We start from the raw sequence: 24,439 nt of genomic DNA, 5'->3' as shown, positions 1-24,439 counted from the left end.
GGATCGGCATAGGACTGCGAGGCGGGAATCGAACTCAGGTCGCCGTGAGCACCAGAGTGTATGTGTCAACGGACTAACCACTACACCACTGGCGCCGACAGACAGGTGTGTTATAATACTATTTTACTCATGCAAAGCTCATGTAGATTGCGTTCTTGTTTATGAATGAGTTTATTTGCACGGAAGTGTTGTTTAGCCACTGAAAACGTCTGGCGAAAGATTGGCTATTTTCAAGTTCATGGAGTATCTTTTACAGTGTTGATGATAAATTTGGTTAAGTAGACCTAAGCATTAATTTGGTTGTTCAGGTGTAAAAGTAAAAGAAAACAAGTGATGTACGAGGATCAGCGAGCACAATTGAAAATGTAAAGTCACTCGTTGTCTTGGTCACGTAAGCAGGAGCATAGCAGACATTTTAAATGTGGGGGAAAAAGCTGAATGAGATCCAAAATTTTACGTTCATTTTATTATTAATAACCTGTTTTCAAATGGTATGTCTCTAAGTCAGGGGGACATACCTGATCTGATCTTTATTTAGTTGAATTACAAAACAAGTAAACGGCGATCTTCCGTCTAACCAGCTTTACTGAGCTGAAGTTTATATTCGAACATTTGTTCATTTTTAACAGTGATAGCATGTCACATGCTCTCACTCTAACGTTACTTTGAATATTGGGTCAGAAATAGCCTGTAGTAATGACTTCAAAACAACATAGCACTATTTCATTGACTGTGAACAATGTTGTATTTTATAGTCATTGGCTGATTATATGATTTCAGTATATTTAGAATTTGCAAACAATACTTTTCTGAAATTATATTATTGAGAACAAAGTCTGAATGTGCGAATATAAACCAACTTTACCCCAATGCCAGTTTTAGGGAAATAGAATTCCTTCTGTGTTTAACAGAAGAAAGAAACTCAATGTTTTAAAACAAGTAACGGGCGAGTAAAGCATGGACATTTTCAATTTTGGGAGAGCTATCCTCAAGGGGCAACACACAGTAAAAAAAACAATCAATCAATCAATTAATCCATCAATAAAATGTATTAATTATAATTACTAATCAAATACTTGTAAAGTTGCAAAGCAATTGAAAGTAAGCATGGGCCGGTATAAGATTCTGACGGTATGATAACCTTGGATAAAAATATCACAGTTTCACAGTATTACGGTATTGTGATTGCTGCTCTAAAATATGTTTTTAAAAGGTCTGGGTAAAAAACAACACATTTTCCCCCTTTGAAAACAATATATTTTATTTTTTGAAAGATTTAAAATATTTTGGAGCAGTAAACATACTGATAAATAATTCAGTATGGCTAAATAATTCAAATGAATCACTTCTGTTGTCTTCATTGGTTTCAAAAATACAGATTTCTTTACAATTTAAAATGGCATCTTTGAATATTTTTCTGCTGCAGATACTGTTGTCCTAAAAACGAAAAAAAAAATGTAAATAAAAAAAATCTTACACATACTTTAGGAACGGTATAAGAGAAAATTTGGGCAGTTTTAAAACCCTGACTTTTCCAAACCACTGTATACCTTGAAATGGTTATCGTCCCATGCCTAATTGAAAGTAGCTCATAATAGGATGTGTGCAAATATCATACACCTATTTTACAGTGGTAAACTATTGTCTCTCTTTCTTCACATGCTCCCACAATTTCTAAAAAGGCCAAAAAAGATGCCTCAATATGTCTTCAGTTAATATTTCAGCTGTACTGCAGCAAAGTCTTGGTTACCACACATACAGTTTTTTTCCACTTGTGTTGCCTGGATAACATCACATCTAGTGTGTAAAAAGAATAGAGTGTACCATCAAACCAAAGCCCTTCTACACAGAGGAAAAAATAGACGGCCTTAAGTTAACCCAGCCCCTTTCCTGTGTTTTAGACAAAACAACCTTCACAACCTCTTCTCCACCCCTCCCTCCAAATTCTGCCCATACACAAGGCTAAAAATCTGCTCAGACGCCGTCCTCCTCCATAGAAACCACCGCTTTTACTTTGAGGTGGCTGAGGTTTACGGTCAAAGGCCTTGTGATGAGTGTTTCTCTTTGTAGCCACCGTCAATCATGATGGACACTGATGCTACAGGCAGGAAGTTATTAGCATTGGCCGAAGCCGCAACTGCATCAGTCTTCAATATGAAAGCCGTATGCTTTTTGTTGTTTTTTTTCTAATGTGGTTGGATGTGATTAGCGCCAGGCCCCGAAGCAACACCCAATCACTACGCTTATTCGCTAGACAATGCCTTGATTATTTACATTGTCTCGCTTTATTTATCGCAGGATTCACAAATAGATTAGGGGGAAACACAATTGTGTGAACAATTTAGGAAAACACAATTTGGAAAGTCTTTCTAGACAGGGGGAAAGGAGTTTATATAGTGGTTGAGAAATATGGGTTTTAAATAGTGAATACAAAACTCGAGAAAGCAGGATGAATCTCAAATAGAATCTAAGAAGTTTCTTGCACTTTCCATGATTTTTTTTTATTTGAATGTGGATTTGGAGGTTGTTAAAATATAGAAAATAGCTATTTAGTACACTTATTTATTAGAATTCATTTTAGGTATCAATATAGGTTTATATATATATATATATATGTGTGTATGTATGTATGTGAGTGTGTGTGTGTGTGTGTATATATATATTCAGCCAAACACATGCCAGCAAATCAATGCATTTAGGCAAGCAGACGTGATCAAGAAGAATTTCAATGGAGATGAAAGTTAATTTAAATGTCTCTGAACATGTCATGGTTGTTAGTAGGAGATATGCTGGTCTGAGTATTTCAGAAACTCCAGATATGCTGGTATTTTCATACACAATCATGACTAGGATTGTCAAGAAAAAAAGAAAGTGTCCAATGAGAAGCAATTCTATGGGTGATCAGAGAAAAAAAATGCCCTGATTGATTTTAGCTGACAGAAAGGCAACTGAAACTCAAAAAGCCAGTGTATGAATTATCTATTAACTATCAGGGGGGGGGGGGGAGCGGTCAGCTTTTTAGTAGTTTGTAAAATACTGTTAAAATACTTATTTTGGTTAAAATAAACCAAATTCATGTTTAATTCAATATTAATCAAACTGACTTTCAGTGTTTTTAAGTATAATGATTCGATTCTGACATACAGTAACCTCTGATTGGCTATTTCAACAAACTATTTTCAAATACTTGACATAAAATTGCCAATTTTGCCAAATGGTGACATGTTTGCATTCCTGCACTGATAAAAGGCTGAGCATGAAAGATCATGCATATGTGCAAGCATAATTTCTATTAAAATACAAACTATAAGTCTAATTTGACTTCACCTTTAGGCTATGTATACCATCCGATTTACCAAAAAAAAAATGTCTTTTGAACACTTACAGTACTTATCACTGGCCTGGATTTGCCTTTTCAGACCACACTGAATATTTTCCCGCATCACTGCTGGGTGTGATCACTGGCAATAATATCAACCATTATGAGATGTCAAATTTATACTTGTATTAACTATCATTTAGAACTATTATTATTATTGGATCAGTTACAGATTTTCCGGAGGCCACAACACATATTTTTTTGATGTCAACACCCTCAAACCGCTCTTAATTTAATTCCTGGTTACAACATAGTCTGCACAAAACCATCTCTGAATGTACACACAGCATTTCAAACCTTGAATCAAATGAACTACAGCAACAGAAGATCTGACCAGGTGTCACTCGTGTCAGCTAAGAAAAGCAGACTGAAACAGCTCTTTACAATGAAAATGTACAATAGATAGTCTGGTCTGATGAATTTCTGCTGCAACATCAGCAAAAGAAAGCATGAATCCATCTTGTCTTGTTTCAATGGTCCAGACTGCTACTAGTGCTGTGGGGGAGATTTTCTTGGCACATTTTGGGCCCATTAGTACCAAGTGTGCATTGTTTAAATGTCACAGTCTACCTTGGTACTGTTTCTGACAATGTTATTTCCTTCATGACCGTAGTGTGCTCATCTTGAGATGGCTACTATACCAGCACTGTCACAAAGCACATCTCAGACTGGTTTCTTGAAGATGTCAGTGAGTTCACTCTCCTCAAATGGCTTCCAGTGACCAGGCCTCACTTAAATAGAGCATGTGCATCATGGATGTTCAGCAGTCAAATCTGCATCAACTTCATATCAAAACCTCTGAAGAATGTTTCCAGAATTTTGTTGAATTTATGCCAAATAAGGAAGATAAAAATAGTGGTCCTGGTATAAAGTGTACCTAATAAAAAGGCAGGTGAGTGTATATCAGTTATTAAATATCAAGTTAAATGGCAATTTCATTCATTCGTTTTCTTTTTGGCTTAGTCCCTTTATTAATCAGGGGTCGCCACAGCAGAATGAACCGCCAACTTATCCAGCGTATGTTTTACGCACCGGATGTAAATGGCAATTGGTTATTTGTTTAATTTAATTACTTCTTACACAATATTTACTCAAAGGAGAAGCAATCTTTCATAGCTTGCAAGAATTTCTTTTAATTCAATTGACCATTGACTCAACCAAAACATTCTGTCATCATTTAAAATGTAATTTAACTTAAAAATTTAAAAGTTTCAATTAATTTAAAAAGTTTAAAACAGGTACGCAATGTCTGTTTACTACCAGGCTATAGAAAGAAACCAAATCTACCACTTCTCATAGCAGCTCTTTACAGCTTCACAGATATGGACATATTTACTGCTGAATAATCTATAGTTTAAAACAAATACCCGCCAAATGATCAGCTTGGCTAATCAATCAGTCTGTTTCTAGTTTGTGTCCTATTACGAAGGCCATGCCACACTCTGTTTTCATTTAAAAATGCATAATTTTCTCTCCATTTTGGTCCTCTGTCCACACTGAGAGTTTTCGGGCAACAAAAACATATCTTTTTAATAACGTTCTCCAAAGTAGGTAAATTTGAAAATGCAGTTTTTGTGTCGCAGCATGACGATAGAGGTTTTTAAAAACAATGACACATTTTAGTCATATTACTAGGGATGCTCGATATATCGGCGGCCATATCATTATCAGCCGATAAATATCGGTCTGATGTCAAAATTATGTCGATATCTTAAGCCGATAGATTACGTAATTGTAACTGCCTGCATTGCACATGCGTGGGTCGAACTTGTTCAGTGCACTAACGGAGCTTACCTCACATTGTTCCTTCAAAGTCCATCCTTTCTTTGTGTGGTATTGCTGTGCGTTAATAAGGCTGCATGTACACTGCATGGTTCAAGTGACTAAATTCTGATTTTATTCTCCCTAGGGGCACAGATCGAATATAGCCCATGTACATATAAGCAGGAAAAATTTAAAAAAAAAAAAAATCACATGGATTCCAATTTACTCAAATCAGATTCAGGCCTTGTTCATATGTGAAAATTTATCCAATACGAATCGGATCTGTGCCCTCGTGTTAATGCGAGTCCCGCATCATTAAAAACCATAACGAATGACGTCAAGTCTGAGTCCCAAACCTTAAATAATGCACAAAGACTAAAAAAGCTTTCATATTGTCATGTAGCACAAGTATTTAAGCACGTTAACGAGAGAGAGAGAGAGCGCGAGCGTGCAATATCGACCACGTAACCAATATAAACTAATATAAAACTATTGCATACATCACTTGCCTCAATCACGCCATGGACATTCCATTGAAAAGCCTGCTGGTTTAAAAAGGCCTAGATTAAAAGATTTTAAAAATCTTTCATAAATTATAGTAAAATAACAACTTGTCAAAAAGAATTTTTAAAAATGAAGCCCTGCGAACAGATTAAATACAGAAATGGAGAAAAGAGCGCTCTTTAATTATTAGCTGTCAGTCAGCGCCTGCTCTTTTTTTTCTAGTCATTGCACCTTTGCCGTGTGCTCTGTAAATGCAGACAATCGGATCCGAGCCACTTTTAAAAGATGATGTAAGCGGGTCATTAAAAAAAAAAAAAAAAAAAAAATCAGACACAGTCACAAAATCGGAATTGACCATCAAGATCTGCAGTGTAAATGCAGCCTAATTCAGTAAGAAACCATACTCCTTATCATTTTTAGATATGTTTGATTGAGTGTCATTGTGTACTTTGGATTTAAAATATTACACGTGTAAACAAAATAGCAGCAATGCACACGTGCCAAATAACTGGTTGGGTTGTTTGTAATCTAATATGATTATTTGTTGTTATCAACGTGTTGCTTGCCATGTGTTGTTGACGTAAGAATGTATTTAGTTTGACCATCATATTTATAATGATTATAAAGAGCGCATGTGATGGCTATTACCACACACATAGTAAGCCAACAGAGCCTTCACAGCATCCCAAACAGCAGCAGGGGAGACGTGTGCAAGTCACTGAATCCAGCATAAGGGTTCTCAACTCTCCGCCACATTCCGTCTTTATATTATGCACTGCGCTTGTCATGAAGTCGTCTGTGCTCCATGCTCAGGTGATGTATCAACATCGGACTCCGAGGACAAATCTGACTCCGCTTCATGTGCATACGCATCACACAGCACCAGCAGTTAAAGTTTCAAACTCACAGCGGTTTATCATAAACCTTTTATCGATGATGTTTCTCGCAATTGACAGCAAAAACAAACATAGATGTGTTGTCTGATTGACAAGCAGCACCTACATGTGTTCAAAAGAATCTAAAACGCCAAATGGGACAAATTTATGCTGCAATTTATAAAGTAAATATATATTTACTGTATTTTTTTTTTTTTTTTGCTAAATGAACTGTGGATCTGAACTATTTAAACACCTCTCAAAACATTTTTTCAGACATTACATATTTGTACACATGTACATTACTGTAACACGTTTTATTCAATAACATTTGAGTTGGTTTCAGCTCTTAGTTCTTTCATTTTCATTTTATTTAAAATATATTTATTTTACTTGTTTGTTAATTAAGTCCCATTTAGTTTTTTGATCTTTTATTTTTATGCAACAGTCAAGTTGCAGGTTAATTTGCTATGCGAAGAAAAGGAAATCATTTGTTTTTGGTATGCTGATTGATGTGAAATCGTGAATTCTGGTCTAGAATCACCTTGCAATTTTGAAATGATTGCTTTTTTGCTTTGAGTAGGCTATTCAGTTCATAAGTTCAGATCAAACTTTAATGAAGTTTTTTAAATAAAATCAGTTGTTCACTGTATAAAAATATTACATTTTGAAATATTTATATTTATCGGCTATAATATATCGGTTATTGGCTTCCAAATCTAAGTAATTAGTTAGCGATATCGACCAAAAAATAATCCATTTCGGTGCACCCCTACAATTGAACAATTTAGCTAAAATGATGGAAGACGTTATCCAGCAGCTGTTTGGGATGCTCATGTTGCCACACTGTTTCAATAAGCCGGAAAGTAAATAAACGGCAGGTGGAAATGACATCAGTTAAAGCATCTTATGTCTTAACACGTGCAGTACAGATTTCTGCTGCTTGTTCAAATTACTTAGTAAAAATGAGCTGAATCAACACAATTCTTGTGTCTTTTTGGATGGGACAACTTAATTGTTTTGTTTTCAATTCACTTAAATTCATAAAAACAATTAAGTTAACTTAACCGATTTGGTTTGAGACAACATGAAGGAATTGTGTAGAACCCAGCATTTAACAGAGTACAGAGACGGTTTCAGTATGGATAAACATTTTGGGAGATGACTGAAAAGGATAGTGTGAATGGAGATAATATTTAGATGTTATCTGGCTTACTGTAGATGTAGTCAAAAACACATGCTCACCAAACAGGTCCAATGACACATGTAGCACGGTCAAGTCCAGTTAAACCTTTACACTGACAACAGCTATTCAATCCCTGTCTGAAAAAGCCATCTAACACTCAGCAACACAGACAAGAAAAATCTGCCAAACACAGAAATGACTCATTCATTCAGCATTACCATTTGGAGGGATTCCTGTAAATCACTGCTAAGAGCTTTAAAGCAAATGTTAATGGTTCAACATCAATTACTGTAAAGCGTGGTTCACCTGTAGGCGTCCGTCCAGCGTCCTCTGGATGGTCACGCACTTGCTGGGATGAACTCCGTTGGTGGTGATGGCGGTGATGAGGGAGTCCAGTTCGTCTTTCTTCTCCTTCAGTTTCTTGACCAGACTCTCGATGGCACGCTTGGCAAAGCCCTCGTTTTCGCCACCCTGCCGGTGGCACATGAGGCTGTGCACGATACTGAGGCAGGCGTCATTACTGTTGGGAGGGTTCACGGACATCCTGCTGCTCTGACAGATGGGAAACAGAACAGCAGCATCAACACACACGACTCTTGAACACTGCATCTAGCATACTAAAATACAGCCAGTGCTGTCACTTTACAAAAATTGCTGGTACAGTAGAGTCTCTACATACAGTGCCTATAGAAAATCATCATAGCCCTTTGGAATAATTACTTTATTTGTCATACAGCCTGAAATCAAATCACATTCCAAATAACTTTTTGAGACTTTGAAATGTTTTTGTAGCCTTCTCCTAGCGTGTGCCTATCTACAGCTTAATCGCGAAAGTCTTTTGAAAGCAGGGTGTAATTGGAGTAAAGGTATAGATTTTCACAGGTTATAATTATTTTCTATAGGCACTAAATTAGGGATGTGTGATTAATCGAATAGCAATTAGAAATGTTGCAATTAGTTAAATTGCAAGAGGCTGCAATATGAAATATATGTATTATTTAATTTTCCCTGCCCAGAGCAAATGCATGACAACAGGTGTCCTGACATTTTATCCTACCCATCAGATTATGCTACCAACACTGTATTTGAATGGTTCTGATGTTGGGGTTAGGAATTAGGTAGGTTAGGGCGTTATTACAGCTTAATATCACACTAATCTACATTAAAATCGACAGAACACCAGCTGTGTGTGACAGCCTTACTGGACAATTCAGTGAGCACACTTTTGTTCTGCCAAATCAGAATTGCGCAACTGAATTGTGCTCACAAAAAAAAGAAAACAAACAGGAAACGCCGACAAGTGGCATTATGGCATCTGCTGCTTCAGAAGCATTAATAAAAATATTTATATCAAAGAATTAGTAATAAGGGAATATTTTGGTTTCAAAGTCACAGACACCGAACAAAAACAGATAATTTCATAGAGCAGTTGCAGAATTGTTGCCACGGCTTACAGATTATTGAGCTGAAGCTTGACTACAAAATTAAATCGTTAATCAATTTGCAATTGCAATATCTGTCAAAAAATAAATAATAAATAAATAAATAAATGGAAAAAAATAACAAAAATGTCACCATTAGATGTTTTCCCCAAATCACACAGCCCTACACTGTACATTATAGTTAAACACCAACACAGACTTGTTGCCAAAACTTTTAATTGTGCTCAATAAACTTTTAATTATGCTCAACTTTCTTACAATATTTAGTTGTCTCAAAGAGTTAGTTCACACCAAAATGAAAAATCTGTCATTATTTACTCATCCACATGATGCTCCAAAACCATAAGACCTTTACTGATCATCAGATCAAATCAGAGGAAAGGTATTTGAAATCAAATTTTAGGGATTTCAATACTTTCACTGAAAGCCTATTCACTCAAAAACAAAATTCAATATGTTTGTGAAGAGTTAACAAATTCTTTATAAAGCAAGCTTAATCCAACATTCTAGATTAACTTTTTTTTTTTATATTATTTACATCTAAACCTGTTTTCTTGAAAACAAACCAACGTTCATCCATGCCCGCTGAGTGTAGAGAAAAACTATATAGTTCTTGCGCATCAAACAAACATGCTTGGCATTCTGTGACCTTCAGTGCTGGAATGTTTCAATGTTCAAGTCTAAAATAATCTTTTCAACATATAAAATGTTTTTCAAATAAAATCATATAAAACTGCAGGAGGATTAAACTCCTTGATTCATATGATTTTTGTATCTCTTTAAAAATGTTTTGAAGCTTTTGGACAAAAAGTATTTTTTTAACCCTTTAACAGCCCCACTAAGAAAAAAAATGTTTGTATTGCATTTCTTTACTCAATTCTTAACTCAACAAATGTTACTAGTTAACACACTCAATGCATTTTTATTCAACACATCCCATCATTTCTAAAATATCAACCTTTACCAAATGGTTAATATGTCGGTTTATGGTAAAAGTACCTGAGTTAGTACATATACTATGAAAAATCTGAAAATATAAAGTGTAAGACCAATTTATTAAAAGAAATATTCAAAATAAAACATTTGTAAATGCTAAATTAACTTTATTATTTAAAGAATGCAATAAAATATTTCAGATTCTCATTTAACATGTTGTTATTTTACAATAAAACCAAAATCAAGTTTAGTAGTGCAACAGGATTGTGTTTACTCTTTTTTTGTAAACCAACAATGCTGTGTACACTCTCAGAAATAAAGGTACGCAAACTGTCACTGGGGTGGTACCTCAAAAGGTACATATTTGTATTTAAAGGGTCCATATTGGTACCTCAAAAGTATATATATATATATATATATATATATATATATATATATATATATATATATATATATATATATATATATATATATATATATATATATATATATATATATATATATATATATATATATATATATACACTTTTACAGTACTAATATGTACCCTTGAGGTATTAATATGGATCTTTTAGGTACAAACTTTTGAAAAGGTACCACCCCAGTGACAGCTCTCATACCTTTATTTCTGAGAGTTATTTAAAACATTCATTCTTTAAATGATATTAACAGTCATTATTTAAAACAGTCAAAATTTGGTCAACCATCTGGTAGAGCAGGCAATTAAAGAGTTGAGATCAAAATCCTCATTAGTGTTTTCAAGATTAACAAAGACTTGGGATGGCTTGAGAAAGAGAAAATGATTACATCATTCCCATTAACTAACCCTTTGAAGATGAAATCTTTTCTTAGCTTGACTGCACAAATAAGAAACACTTTCAAATTGTTTTCCAAAAATCCACTGCCCATGTCTTACATTGTTCAGAGCAAGAATGTCCAAACTCAGTCCTGGAAGGGCCTGATTTTACCTCCAACTTTCCTCAACACACCTGCCAGGAAGTTTCTAGCCTGCCTAGCAAGAGCTTGATTAGCTGGTTCAGTTGTTGTATCCAGTTGGGACTTGAGCTAAACTCTGCAGAACATCTGTTTGTAATATATACACTCTTACTCCTTGAAATAATGTTCAGCCTCCAATTTATACCAGCCCAGTCTATCTTTCAATTTTGAAACAGTAGGCATTTTGTTACACGTGCACATGTTGTACTAATACATTGCCTCGTTTCAGTACATCATGACCATATTGTACTAATTTATTCCCTCAATTTCATTTTATTAAATAGTGACCATGTTGTGCTGATTTGTTCTGTTTAGGTAAATTGTAACCACCTTGTACAAATCAGTTTTCCAGTTGTAGATAAAATGTGGCCATGTTGTATTCATTTGTTCCCTCATTTTATGTGAAATCAAGACCACATTGTACTAATTTATTCCTTCACTTTCATTTAGTTAAGTCCCAGCCACACTGTACTAATTGTTTTGTCATTTTAGTTCAATTGTGGTGACCTTGTGTAAATTAGTCTCCTCAATTATGGTCATGTTGGACAAATTAATTCCCTTTCATTTTCAACGTGTGGCCACAATTAAATATCAACATTAATAATGGAGATGAATTTGCAATTAGTGGCCATGATGCGTCTGCTTTTTTCCTTCTTCAGTTTTCATTACATTTTGCTAAAAATCTCTTGAGTAAGTCTGACCAAAAGACTTTTTTTTTCCATGAAAAACCAAACTGAAGTGCACTTGATTGTGGAATACAGCTTTCCTTGCACTATGCTTTGTCATATTACAACACAATTTAATGAAGTAATAGGTCATCTGCACCATGTAAATAAAAAAAGTGCTAGCGCATATAGTACAGTAGCAGTAATAGGAGTGTATGCAATTGCAAACATAGCAGGCAAAGTCTGAAAAAGCCAAAAAAAAGCAATAGCATTTACTGTGGTGAGGCAGCCAACAGACAAAATGACTTGCTTATGGATGTCTCCCCGCATTTTAAACTTGAAGATGGGAGAGTGTTTTAACATAAAAAAATGTAAATGCATATGGGTATTTGACAAATAGGCAGTAAAAATGAGGGCTGCACAATATATCATTTCAGCATCGCTATTGCAATGTGATCATTCGCAATAGTCGCAATAGCAGATTATGCAATGCTGAGTTTTTATTATTATTATGTATGATTTGCATGTGTTTTTGAGGCTTGTGACTGTATGGATATTTTAAAAGTCTAAACTTTAATAACAATAAGTTTTATTGAATTATTTAAATTTTTGCAATTCAATTGTTGTACCTGAATACTGCTAGACTCGGAAAACAATATAACATGGTTTATTTCAGTTGTATCTTTTTCTTTTTTGTATTTATATATTGTTTATTAGATTTTATGCAGATGCACTGCCACTGCAGTTGCATCTCAATGAAATCATCATTCATTCATCCATTTTCTTTTTGGCTTATTCCCTTTATTAATCTGGGGTCACCACAGCGGAATGAACCGCCAACTTATTCAGCATATGTTTTACTCGGCGGATGCCCTTCCAACCCATCACTGGGAAACATCCATACCCAATAATTCACATACGTACTATGGACAATTTTTAGCTTACCCAATTCACCTACAGCACATGTCTTTGGACTTGTGGGGGAACCCGGAGCACCCAGAGGAAACCCACGCGAACACGGGGAGAACATGCAAACTCCACACAGAAATGCCAACTGACCCCAAGGCTTGAACCAGCGACCTTCTTGCTGTGAGGCGATTGTGCTACCCACTGTGCGACCGTGACGCCCCCTAATCTAAAATGGTCTATTCTTTCCAAAAAGAAATAGAAAGTCATTTGGAATATATATTGCAGAATAACAAAAAAAAATGAACGTTAGATTTTTCTAATATCATGCAGCGCTAGTAAAAATTGTGGGTTTTTTTTGGAAAACATCTTTTTTTTTTTTTTTTTAAACTGACATTTATGTTGTTTGATGTTTGAGAAAATATAAGGGTTTTCTAACTTTACCAATTCTTTCACAGTTGTTTTTTGGGTAACACTTTAGTTCAGGGCACAATTCATGCTATTAACTATTGGCTTATTATCTGCCTATTATTAGAACTGTTCATTAATAGTTATAAAGTACGATCTAATACTACATCCCTAATCCTACCCAAAACCTAAACACAACTACTACCTTACTAACTATTAATAAATGGTTAATTAAAAGCTTATTAAGCTAGTAGCACTAGTTAATGGTTTGTTAATATCGTGAATTGTGACCAGCAGTAAACTGAAGTGTTAACGTTTTTTGCTTTTCACTGAAAAGTACTGTAAAAATACTTATGTGACAGCAAAAATTAAGGAAAAACAACTGTCAATAGAATACAAATAGCATGAAAGCAATTTATCTTCATTGTTGGACACTTATCTTCATATAGTGCTATTTATTTTATATGAAATGATCAATAATATTTTTTTTATCTGTGACTTGTGGGACTTCTATTTTTAACTGTCAGTGTGTCACACCAAAAAACAACAAAACTTAACAATTTTATAGTAGTTCCAAAGTAAAATAAGTGAAAATTTCAGAGACAAATACTTGGGTGCACGTCATGGGCTTCAGTCACGTGATCTTAAATGGGTACTTCAACTAGATTTTGTGCAGTTGCCGGATTTAAAGTAGCAAACAGTGTCACAACAAAGCACATGTTTTTAGAAATATATGGATGAAAAAATATATGACTGACGTTTATTAAAATAGCAACCTGTAAAATTAGGCCTGAGGTATTTATTTATTTAAGTTATTAATATATAACTTTTTCTTTAATCTATAAATGCATGGTCACACCATAGAACAGTTTTAAGATTTGACTCAAAAATAATAATTAATAACACACAGGCCCATAGCCAGGGGTGGTTCAGGTGGTTCAAAAGACAAAGGTCCCGAACTTGTCCCATACATCAGCTCATTTGTCTTATTTTGACTGCTGCACCATCATAAATTGTGAAAATAGACCATTGAAAAAGGCTTTACGACCAAGCAGAATTCTCTGTTCGCAATCGCGAATAGTCCAACATCCAGATGTGCAAGAAAACATACAATCAGATGTGAGTCAAGTCATCTTTCGCTACTGTATTGTTTATAAATAGAGAAAACGTTTTAAAAGTAACTTTTATTCTAAATCTTGGACCTTATTTTTGAAACAAAAAGCGACTAATAAAAAGAAGTAAAGACCCAAAAACGGTCCAAATTAAATTTATTTGAATACTAATTTGGCTATTGTTGTTATCCATAAATTTTCAAATCAAATGTACTTTTTTACAAGAGTGGCTAAACAAATGATAAAGCTCTGTTATTATCTTTATGTTTAAATTTGTTATTATTCAAATGGCCAAATTCTGACGGAAGAAACTTCAAAACAAGCTTGCTGACTAGTTTGTTATTTGCCTAATAAATGACAATAGACTACAGTGGTTCATTTAAAACTTTAGCAGATTCTTATTTTTTTCTAATGATATATGATGTAATAAATTTGTCTATTAAAAATAAATCATTTATTCATATTTCTTTATTCTAAATCTTTAGGAAATATTTTGCTACATTAAAAAGTGTGGTTATGATGACCATCCGACGAGCTAGCCAGCTAAAAATAGTGCTTAAAATGTCACTAAAATGCAGTACTTAAATATCATAACTGAATAGAAAATGAGGCAAATAACTGCAAAAAGGTCCATATTTTGAGAAAAAAGAACCACCCCTTACACCAGGCTGGCTACGGGCCTGACACGGCAGTTTATAGCAAGCGGTCCATGGAATAAAAAGAAATGTTTAACCATGTACTGCATTTTAAATGATGACAATACTAAATATATACATTTTTGTCACGTGACATTGAAAATGCAACATCACTTCAAAAACCCATATGCTGTAAGTGGACATTGGCGTGACAAATTTGAATTTGTGTTTTGCACATAAGGACCAGAAGTTCTTGGTCCTGTGATGAAAACCCCTGTGATCTTAGCATGAGATGTTGCAAGTGCAAAAGTGCAAGATTTCTGGAGTGCAGTGGTAATTGAGAGCTGGTGGAGCGCTGACGGATCCTGACACTTCAGATCTCTGAGCATCATCAAATCTAATCTGGAGGGAGCTTCTCTGAGACCCTTATTATCAGACTCAGTGATGCTCTCCATGTCTGCGCAAGTGGCCCTCGAGGCAGAGCACCAGAGGAACAACTTTGCATTAGGACAGAACGTACAAGACTATTAGATGAACTAACTGATTTCATACACTGTAATCTTTGAAAAAGGGGTTTCTTCTAGGATTTAACTGGAACGCTCATGCATTATTCTGCTCTTCCTATCTGGGTGTATTACTCTGTTATTTCATCATATATAGTACAGTGTATTTGAGAAAGCATGGCGGCCTGATTCTAGAGGACATTCAGTTCCAAATCCAGCTTTAGCCATCACAGTATGATGAAACACCAATGTGTTTGGTGACATCATAAGATACAAGACCTGATCAACATATTTAACATGCTAGAATGTCTACATTACACGAAAAGGCAATTATAGTAAGTCTAATTCAACATCTTAAACGGATGAAAATGAAAATTTGAATTTAAATGATTGATTTTAGCATTCAGTGGCTTTTTTCTTCAGTCGAACAATAAAGTCTTTTAGCTGAAAACGTTGTCCTTGGATACACTGAAAAACGTGTTGCATGCAAAACTGTTGCAAACAATTTATTTGTGTTGTATTTAAACAAACAAATTAAATTGACCAATGTTCAACTTAATTTGTTTGTTTAAATTCAGCCCAAATAAATTGTTTACAACCATTTAACATAAAAAAATTGAGGTAATCCAAGGAATCATCTTTGAATATTTTTTTTCAGTGTACTTGTAAAACTCAAGTTATTAGCAGAGTCAAAAACACATACAAATATTCCAACCAAAATCAATCAGTGGCTCCTGGCGATAGATTGAAGTCTTTTGAAGCAAAATGATTACTCTGTGCAAAAAAAACCCAAAAAAACTACATTATTGCTGTAATCAGTCCTGAGCACATTCACAATAGTCACAAACAAGATTATCAAATGTTGGAAATCTGTAAAAAAGACAACATTCCCAATTACAATTGTGTACAATTGTTTTTTGTGTGTGTGTGTGTAAGATGAAGCATCAAATGCAAAATATCCATTTTGATGAACAATAAAAGACAACAGTTCACTAAAACAAACAACATGCGAGCTCACCTGTGAGTTTATTAGCACACTCAGGGCTCACTACCAAGGCTGTGGATTAATGGTAATAATGTTGTATATAATAAGCAACAGTTTTGCTTCATAATACCTCAATGTATAATCAGGAACCATGGGTTTTCATTTAGTTTAGCCTGAATGTGTTCCTCAACTGCCATAATAGCACTAGCCACTGACTAGCAGTTTATAAAACCACCAAAGACTACATCAAATACTACCGAAGAAAAAAATGTGACCAACATTTCTGATGTCTTGAGGGCGAGTAAATCAATACATTTTTCTCATTTCAGGTAAACTGTTGCCTTTAACCCTTTTCCAAGACATTTCCAGCATAGTGTACAATAACATCCCCGCAGTTAGCGGTGTTCATAAAATGTCATGCAAAGTTAAAGCCAAACTGTTGACTGCTCTGCGGGCAAACAAATGCAGCGGCGCAGATGCCATATTTGGTCACATGACGTCATCGAGTCCGCCGTCTAAACATTTCATGAGCTCCTGCTGGATATGAGCAGTTGATATGACATGCAAACCTTTTATGCGTTCCAGCTAACTAGTCTGATCAATACGGTGAAGGTGAACTGTTGAATGCCCAGCCTCTTGATCGTGAACTTGCTGTGAGAGGGTGGGTATGTCAGCGTCTCGAGACAGTATTCAAAACGCTAGACAGTTACGAAATATTTCAAAGCTCAGACAAGGGCAAAGATGAGTTATTACGACACGAGCAGGCACGCCTTTGACGTAATATGCCTTCAATGCATCGCCGAAGCGCTCGGTTTCTTATAAGGTCTCGACTGTTGCGGTGTGCATTTAAAAATTATTCAAACGATCGCAAGAATGTAAGAATACTCACACATCGGTCGTGTTTTTAGAGAATAGCAAAAAGCAGTCTTCTGGACAAGGACGGAGAGGTAGAAATCCTCGTCTCCTTCCCCCTCCTGCATCTAATTTGAGTCTATCGGAGTCGATACCGGACTATCAGGCTCGCTGTCTCCGTCCGCGCATCCTGCCCGCTCTCCTCGCGCTCGCTACAATAACAAAAGCGGGTAGACATTGTGCGCGTGAGCGTCTCGGTCGGCTTTATCCAATGGGAGGCCGAGTCTCAAAAGGACAGTGGCGCTCAGCCAATCAGCACGCAGCTCTCACGGCTGGGCCCCCGGGCCGAGGTCTGTCTGGGTCGCGTCTGGATTGACATATCGGCGCGACTGTTTTTTTAAGGTGGCGCCGCTGAGATTACTCCGCCCCGTATCAGATCACCCCGCCCCATTCAACCCTGCTCAGTTTCCATCGATGATTGAAATTTACAACAGCCAGTGAGGGCTACTTTTAGACTAGCGTGCATGCAATAGGCACTAGAAAACTTGTATCATATTCTTGTTAATAGCCTACAGACAGCTTTAATAATCGACTACATATACAACAGTACTCATAAGTACTAGAAGTATAAACAAAAAATGAGATTTACTTTTAATTTTAACCTTAAATAAAAAAAGTTATGTGATTTTAAAATAAGGATTAATTAAATTTGTAACATGAACCATTTTGAAAGGATAGTTCACTAAAATAATGACAATTCTGTCATCATTTACTCAACTTTAACTTGTTTGAAAAAAAGTAATGATTTTTTTTTACTGTTTTTGAAGAATGTTGTAAACGTGTACCAATTGGCTTATATAGTATTTTTTTTCCTACTATGGAGGTCGATGGTTTCAGCTTTCCTCAAAATATCTTCTTTAGTATTCAACAGAATAAAGAAATGCATAAAGGTTTATAACCGCTTGAGAGGGAGTAAATATGCTACGTATATTTTCATTTTTGGGGAGTGAACTATCCCTATAGTTTGCTCATACACTCACTGAACTGAATTAAACAGATCTGAACTTCTACAGTTACATTAGTCTTTGTCTAAAGAGCACTAAGATGACTTAAAGCAGATTTTCTAGCATGTTCATGACCTTCAGACACAAAATATAAATTTACCTGAACAGTTTAAAACATCATGCATTATTCGTTTTAAGTCAAGTTTCAAATACTGTCACCATCATATATGAACAGAGTCCAACAGGCTTTTCCTCTTTCATTTTACTTGTCACAGTCATGTGATTTTCAGCAATCTGTCTTTAATCTCTCATCAACAGAGTGACTTTTAGGAGGCCCCTCATGTAATTCCAACTTCCTTCTTGATAGATTCCCTCCCTTGACCCTACACCTGTCCTGAATCTTTTACTAACCTTCTCCCTTTCGGCTAATACCAGAGGTCACCTTCATCTGCCCTATCTCATATCCTCTTACAAAGCATCTACTATTTACATAAGACATGTGCATACCTAAGATTTTACTGCTGATTCAATTATAATGCCATACATTTCAAGGAAAGTTCAGTTTTCCTTTTAAGTTGTATTTTATATCTAAAAACACTTCTATTGACTTAAACTGAGCGTTTCAAACTCAGTCTGCATTTTATTATGAAACTCCTAATTACATGGGGAATAAAAACTAGGTATATATATATATATATATATATATATATATATATATATATATATATATATATATATATATATATATATATATAATAATTCTGTTTTCTGTTGCAACAATATAAGAGTATTATATTTTCTTTCCACTACAAAACTACACTCACCGGCCACTTTATTACGAACACCCTAGTAGTACCATGTTGGACTCCCTATTGCCTACAGAACTGCCTAAATCCTTCTTCAACAAAGTACTGGAAATAATCCTCAGAGATTTTGGTCCATATTGACATGATGGCATCATGCAGTTGCTGCAGATTTGTCTTATGTTCAAGAAACCAGTCTGAGATGATTTGCGCTTTATGGCATGGTGTGTTATCCTACTGGAAGTAGCCATCAAAAGATGGGTACACTGTGGTCATAAAGGGATGGACATGGTCAGCAACAATACCCAGGTAGGCTGTGGCGTTGAAACAATGATCAATTGGTACTAAAGAGTCCAAAGTGTGCCAAGAAAATATCCCCCACACCATTACACCACCAGCAGCAGCCTGAACTGTTGATACAACGCATGACGGATCAATGCTTTCATGTTGTTGATGTCCAATTCTTACCCTATCGTCAGAATGTCGCAGCGGAAATCGAGACTCATCAAACCAGGTAACGTTTTTCAATCCTCTATTGTCCAATTTTGGTGAGGCTGTGCGAATTGTAGCCTCCGTTTCCTGTTCTTAGCTGACAGGAGTGACACCTGGTGTGGTCTTCAGCCGCTGTAGCCCATCTGCCTGAAGGTTGGATGTGTTGTGCTTTCAGAGGTGGTCTTCTGAATATCTCTGTTGTAACGAGTGATTATTTGAGTTAGTGTTGCCTTTATCTCAGTTCAAACCAGTCTGGCCATTTTCTTCTGACCTCTGGCATCAACAAGGCATTTGCGCCCAAAGAACTGCCGCTCACTGGATATTTTCTCTTTTTCGGACCATTCTCTGTAAACCCCAGAGATGGTTGTGCATGACAATCCTAGTAGATCAGCAGTTTCTGAAATACTCTGGCCCCAACAACCATGCTAGGTTCAAAGTCACTTTAATCACCTTTCTTCCTCATTCTGATGCTCGGTTTGAACTGCAGCAGATCTTCTTGACCATATCTACATGCCTAAATGCATTGAGTTGCTGCTCTGTGATTGGCTGATTAGAAATTTGCGTTAACAAGCAGTTGGTCAGGTGTACCTTATAAGGTGACCAGTAAGTATATAACTTCAATTGTTAGAAATCACCTAAATCAATAAAGCACATTCTTAAGAAAATAATTTAGATAAAAAATGTCTACACTCGAAATAAAAGATGCAAATAAGGAAAGAAAATAATTCACTGTTTTGACAAGGATGCATCATTTCCACGTCCACAAAATTACACAACAATAATTTGCTTTTCATAACCAAATTTACTTATCATGAACATTAGACTGGATATTACCTCTGAATGTATTATAAGTAATATGAATAACCACATGGTAAAGTTAATTGGGACAGACTTTAATGTTGGCTTGAGAAAACCTTGCTCGAGTTTGCAACAGCGTAAACTTAATATGAAGTGAAAAAACAACACATTTAAAACATTGTTAGCAAATTAGCATGTTGCTGGCATGTTTCTAGCATGCTTTAACATGTGGCTAACATGTTTTTGTATGTCATTAACATGTTTTAACACATTTAGCGCATGCAGAATTCAAGTTTAGTATGCTGCTAACATGCTTTAACTTGGCTAGCATGAATTAACAGGCTAATTAGGTTTTGTTAATGATAGACAGCTAGATATAGTTCAGTCAAAACTGAAAATTGTCATTATTTGCTCTCACTTGTCACAAACCAGTTAGATTTATTATTCATTTTTTCTGTTGAACAAAAAAGACGTTATACAGAAAATTATCGGAAAACAGTAACCATTGACTATCATAGTAGGAAAAACACCTACTATGAAAGTTAATGGTTTTCATTTTGTTGTATGAAAGTTAATAGTTACCGGTTTCTAATATTCTTTGAAATAAATTTGTGTTCAACAGAAAAAAAGAAACTCAAAGTAGGGATGCTTCGATCAATCGGCCAGAGATCGGTATCAGCTGATAATCACATTTTATGACTTGTTCGGTACTCACCAATCTGGCCGATCTAATGAACCGATCGCAAGTGTTTGTTTATGAGTTTACAAGCAGAGGAAGACACACGCGCTCACCTGTATATTACACAACAGCAGCGCTAAAAAACAAGAGAAGGTAAATGATGCGTGACCGATTGCTGTGCTCCCAACACAGCAGGTAAAATATATAGATTATTTGTAATTTATAGGCCTACTTCCTTTAAGTAAAGAAGTAAAGCATGTATAGGTGTGCATTTGAACTTCTTACGCATCAAATATGCACTCCAAACTTTTTCTTCATTGAGAATTGTTGAATTACTCTTCCATCATTTGCAATGTTTCCAAATTTTATTATTAGTCATTTGTCTTAACATTTGTTTAGTATAATTTTCTGTAAAGTTGCTTCTGACTATGACATATTCACACTAGATGGTTATAAGAGACGTGTTTAGGGGATTATATGCAACATTCTTCATTTATTCTCTTAGTTAAGGAGAGATCTACACTTAAGTAGCATACTTGTGTAAATGTGCTTTAAGCATTATAAAGCTTTAAGCATCGGTACTCGCTATCGGCCGATCACCATCACAAAGAATCAGTACTCAGTATCAGCTGCAATAATCCTGATGGTAGCATCTCTATCATAAAGGTTTGGAACCCACTTGAGGGAGAGTAAATAGTGAGTCCATTTTTTAATTCTTCGGGTGAACAATTTTAGTTTTGACCACAGTTTTAGAAAACGATGAGTCTAATCAGTCAGAAAACATAACACACATTAAGTTAGAAAATACTGAAGGTTCTACTTGAGTGGTCCTAACTTCCTCAAGCCAAAATAATCATAATAATAATAATAACAAATATGATTTATATTATGATCATTACTATTATTATTTAAACCCTACATTTGCAAATACACAGAGCTGCATTTTTTCAGCATCATTTACATTCAAACAGACATTTTTTTTTAAATCAAACAGTTACGTTCCAGAAAGAAATTAGTGCATATTTACACACTGCTGTCTCCCTGACTGCTCTTAAATGAAGTGACATTAATGCTAAAGCAGTGCTTTGAATAGCCCAGTGCCCCTAAAAGATGTGAGGAAGATTCTGCCAATCTACAGCATTAGTCCTTGGCATTGAGCACAGTGTAATGGTGCAATCCCAAAATGTGAGGTTCATGACATCATGGTTTGCTGGGAGAGCGAGGGGTAAATGCTCCAGATGCCTCAAGCATGGTCTTCCTGCGTGCCGTCTCTTTAGCCACATTATGATTCAACCTTCGCAAACGCTCCTGAAACAAAGATTTAAGATGAATGAAGCCCAAAAAAAAGATCTAACGATGTGTGCCTATTGAAAACTGTTTATACTAACTTACCTGAGCATTTTGGAGTATGTTGTTAACAAGCACCACTCTTCTCCTGGCATTAAGAAGCTTTTTTACATATGGGTCTAAGTCTAGTGCCACCTTCTGGTGCTCATTGATCCTACACAACTCTGAGGAAGAAATGTGCAGTTATTTGCAAAAAGGTTTTTTTTTAATTTATAGATAATATAATTGTTTCTCAATCACTTTAGCTCTTTTTTTTTAAGTTGCAATGGTCACAATTGTTTTACTGTCCATAACAACTCTATTGCATGTCTGCAAAATGTTATAATAAATGTTATAAAGTCTAGTTATTGGGTCAGTAAACTGGCCAATGCCACCAAAACAAACAAAACCAGTGATATTTTAGTATTTTTTAGCAATCAAAATTTCCATTGTTTTATTTTCACTTGGTATTTTTGTTTGCGTTGTTTGTTTAATTTTATTTATAGTTTTATTGGTCTTTATCTTGCTGAATAAAACCTAAGTTTTAATCATTGTCTGTGTTAATTGTCTAATCATGTTTTAGCTTCATTTTAGTACATATAGAATAATATCTGACACACTGAAACATCATAGGCTTACGTTTATTGTTGGCATTGTTATGATTATTTATACGTGTATTGTTGTTGTCATTAACCATTGACAGGTTTTGAAAACTAACAAGTATGCTAAAACACTTTTTTAGTGTTTACCCTTTAAGTGTGTAAAAGCATATGGTTTGTCTAATGTGATTGTAATGTCCATAATTAAAATTTAAATGACTAAATCGATTAAAATCTAGCTGAATGGTTTGTACATCCACAGAAACAGACAGTATGTTTTACTGGGTCATCATTATACTGCTGCTAAAATATATACATTTGTATTATACAGTACATTATTGTTGTAATTCACTTTATTACATGTAAACAATTAATAATAATTCACATTTACATGTAAATTTTTCGGCACTTCTTTTACATGTAAATAAGAATGTCATACCAACTTACCAGATGCTAAATTATCAATGTGTTCCCTGAGTTCCACTTGGCTTTCTCTGTGAATATAGATTTACAGTATAGTCAACAATATAACAGTCTATTTTTTGCACTCTTTAAAGTCTCTAAATATGAGTAATATCTTAACTGCAAAAAAATCGTACAACAGTGCGAAAGGAAAACAAATGAATCAACATTGGTTATAATACACTACAACCAGCATCTCTTGAGTCACAAGACCTGTCATATTGACAGTCATTAGCAGGCTAGCAAACAAAACCGCACCTTCTAAATGAGATATTTCTTTAAACACACACACGTTTCCCAAAAATGTACTACCTGACTGAGTGCACGTGTAAGTCAAGCTGCTGTACAGCGGGTCTCAAGAGGTCCAGCAAACCCTCAGCGAGAGCATCTTTCCCTGATGGGGTTTCAACCACTGCTAACGCTGCCATCTTTACAGCGCGTTGATTTGACAACGCTGGAGTCACTGCGCGGATGTTAGGGCATATACATTAAAATAGCACAAGCACAAGAGCGGTGCGATGACTTGTAAATCAGCGAGTCTCCAAATTTACCTACATACTGCGTCACGCGCACGGCTGTGTTCCAATGCTTTAGTAATACTAGCGTACTGCTTACTATATGACGTAGAATGTGAAACTAGTAAACAGAATGTGAGTGGTAATCATGTGTAGTGGATAAATATAGCATGTTGTAAGATATGGGCTACTGTGTATTTTACTGGCTATAATTTACACTTAATAAATAATGTTGAGAAGTTTTTGAAATGCTGTTCAGGGACCCTCAGGGGCCAATAGTAAGTGCTTGGGGTCTGTTGAAAAGTGTAAAAAAAACAAAAAACAAACAAAACAAAAAAACAGCATGGATAATGTACAAATAAATTATTGTTAATAAAATACATTAAACTAAATAAATAATGATTGTAGTTACAAATCTAAATAATTGCAATAAATTAAAATAGCTACAAAATAATAATACATTTAAATAATACAAAATAATCAAAATAAATGATAATAATAACTTTAAATAAACAACTTATAAATGTTGAAGCCCATTTTATCATATATCAGGGAAAAAATTAAAAGTCAAAGTTATGAATGGCTAACTCATTTATATCATTAAAATAAATTA

General features: G+C 35.1%; 2 protein-coding genes across 3 annotated transcripts in view; both read right to left on the bottom strand.

Annotated features, from left to right (window-relative positions):
* smad10a (SMAD family member 10a) overlaps positions 1-17,503 on the bottom strand; it is a 65,216-nt gene extending 47,713 nt beyond the window's left edge. The window contains exons 1-2 of one of the 2 annotated variants that reach the window (XM_056479261.1): positions 17,186-17,503; positions 8,015-8,260 (exon numbers count right to left, since the gene is read on the bottom strand). In XM_056479261.1, coding sequence (XP_056335236.1) covers positions 8,015-8,251 — 237 coding nt within the window. In that variant the 5' untranslated portion in view covers positions 8,252-8,260; positions 17,186-17,503. The remainder of the gene's footprint in view (positions 1-8,014; positions 8,261-17,185) is intronic. The other variant, XM_056479259.1, reaches the window with a different exon arrangement.
* A 2,726-nt stretch (positions 17,504-20,229) lies between these two features.
* snapin (SNAP associated protein) lies at positions 20,230-23,802 on the bottom strand. Its single transcript, XM_056480470.1, has 4 exons — positions 23,624-23,802; positions 23,297-23,343; positions 22,317-22,435; positions 20,230-22,232 (listed from the first exon to the last, which is right to left on the bottom strand). The coding sequence occupies exons 1-4, from the start codon at positions 23,737-23,739 to the stop codon at positions 22,125-22,127; spliced, it is 390 nt and encodes a 129-aa protein (XP_056336445.1). The 5' UTR covers positions 23,740-23,802; the 3' UTR covers positions 20,230-22,124.
* Between the last annotated feature and the right edge of the window lie 637 nt (positions 23,803-24,439).

This window comes from Danio aesculapii, chromosome 19 (assembly GCF_903798145.1).
Source record: "Danio aesculapii chromosome 19, fDanAes4.1, whole genome shotgun sequence".
NCBI classification, from domain to species: domain Eukaryota; kingdom Metazoa; phylum Chordata; class Actinopteri; order Cypriniformes; family Danionidae; genus Danio; species Danio aesculapii.
Note: the sequence above shows the minus strand (reverse complement) of the source record. Positions and strands in the feature narration are given on the sequence as shown.

Coding starts and splice junctions, on each gene's coding strand:
- snapin (XM_056480470.1), bottom strand. CDS start 23,739: ATGGCAGCGTTAGCAGTGGTTGAAACCCCATCAGGGAAAGATGCTCTC. Junction 22,436..23,296: donor CATTGATAATTTAGCATCTG/GTAAGTTGGTAT, acceptor TTTCTTCCTCAG/AGTTGTGTAGGATCAATGAG. Junction 22,233..22,316: donor ACATACTCCAAAATGCTCAG/GTAAGTTAGTAT, acceptor TCTTTGTTTCAG/GAGCGTTTGCGAAGGTTGAA.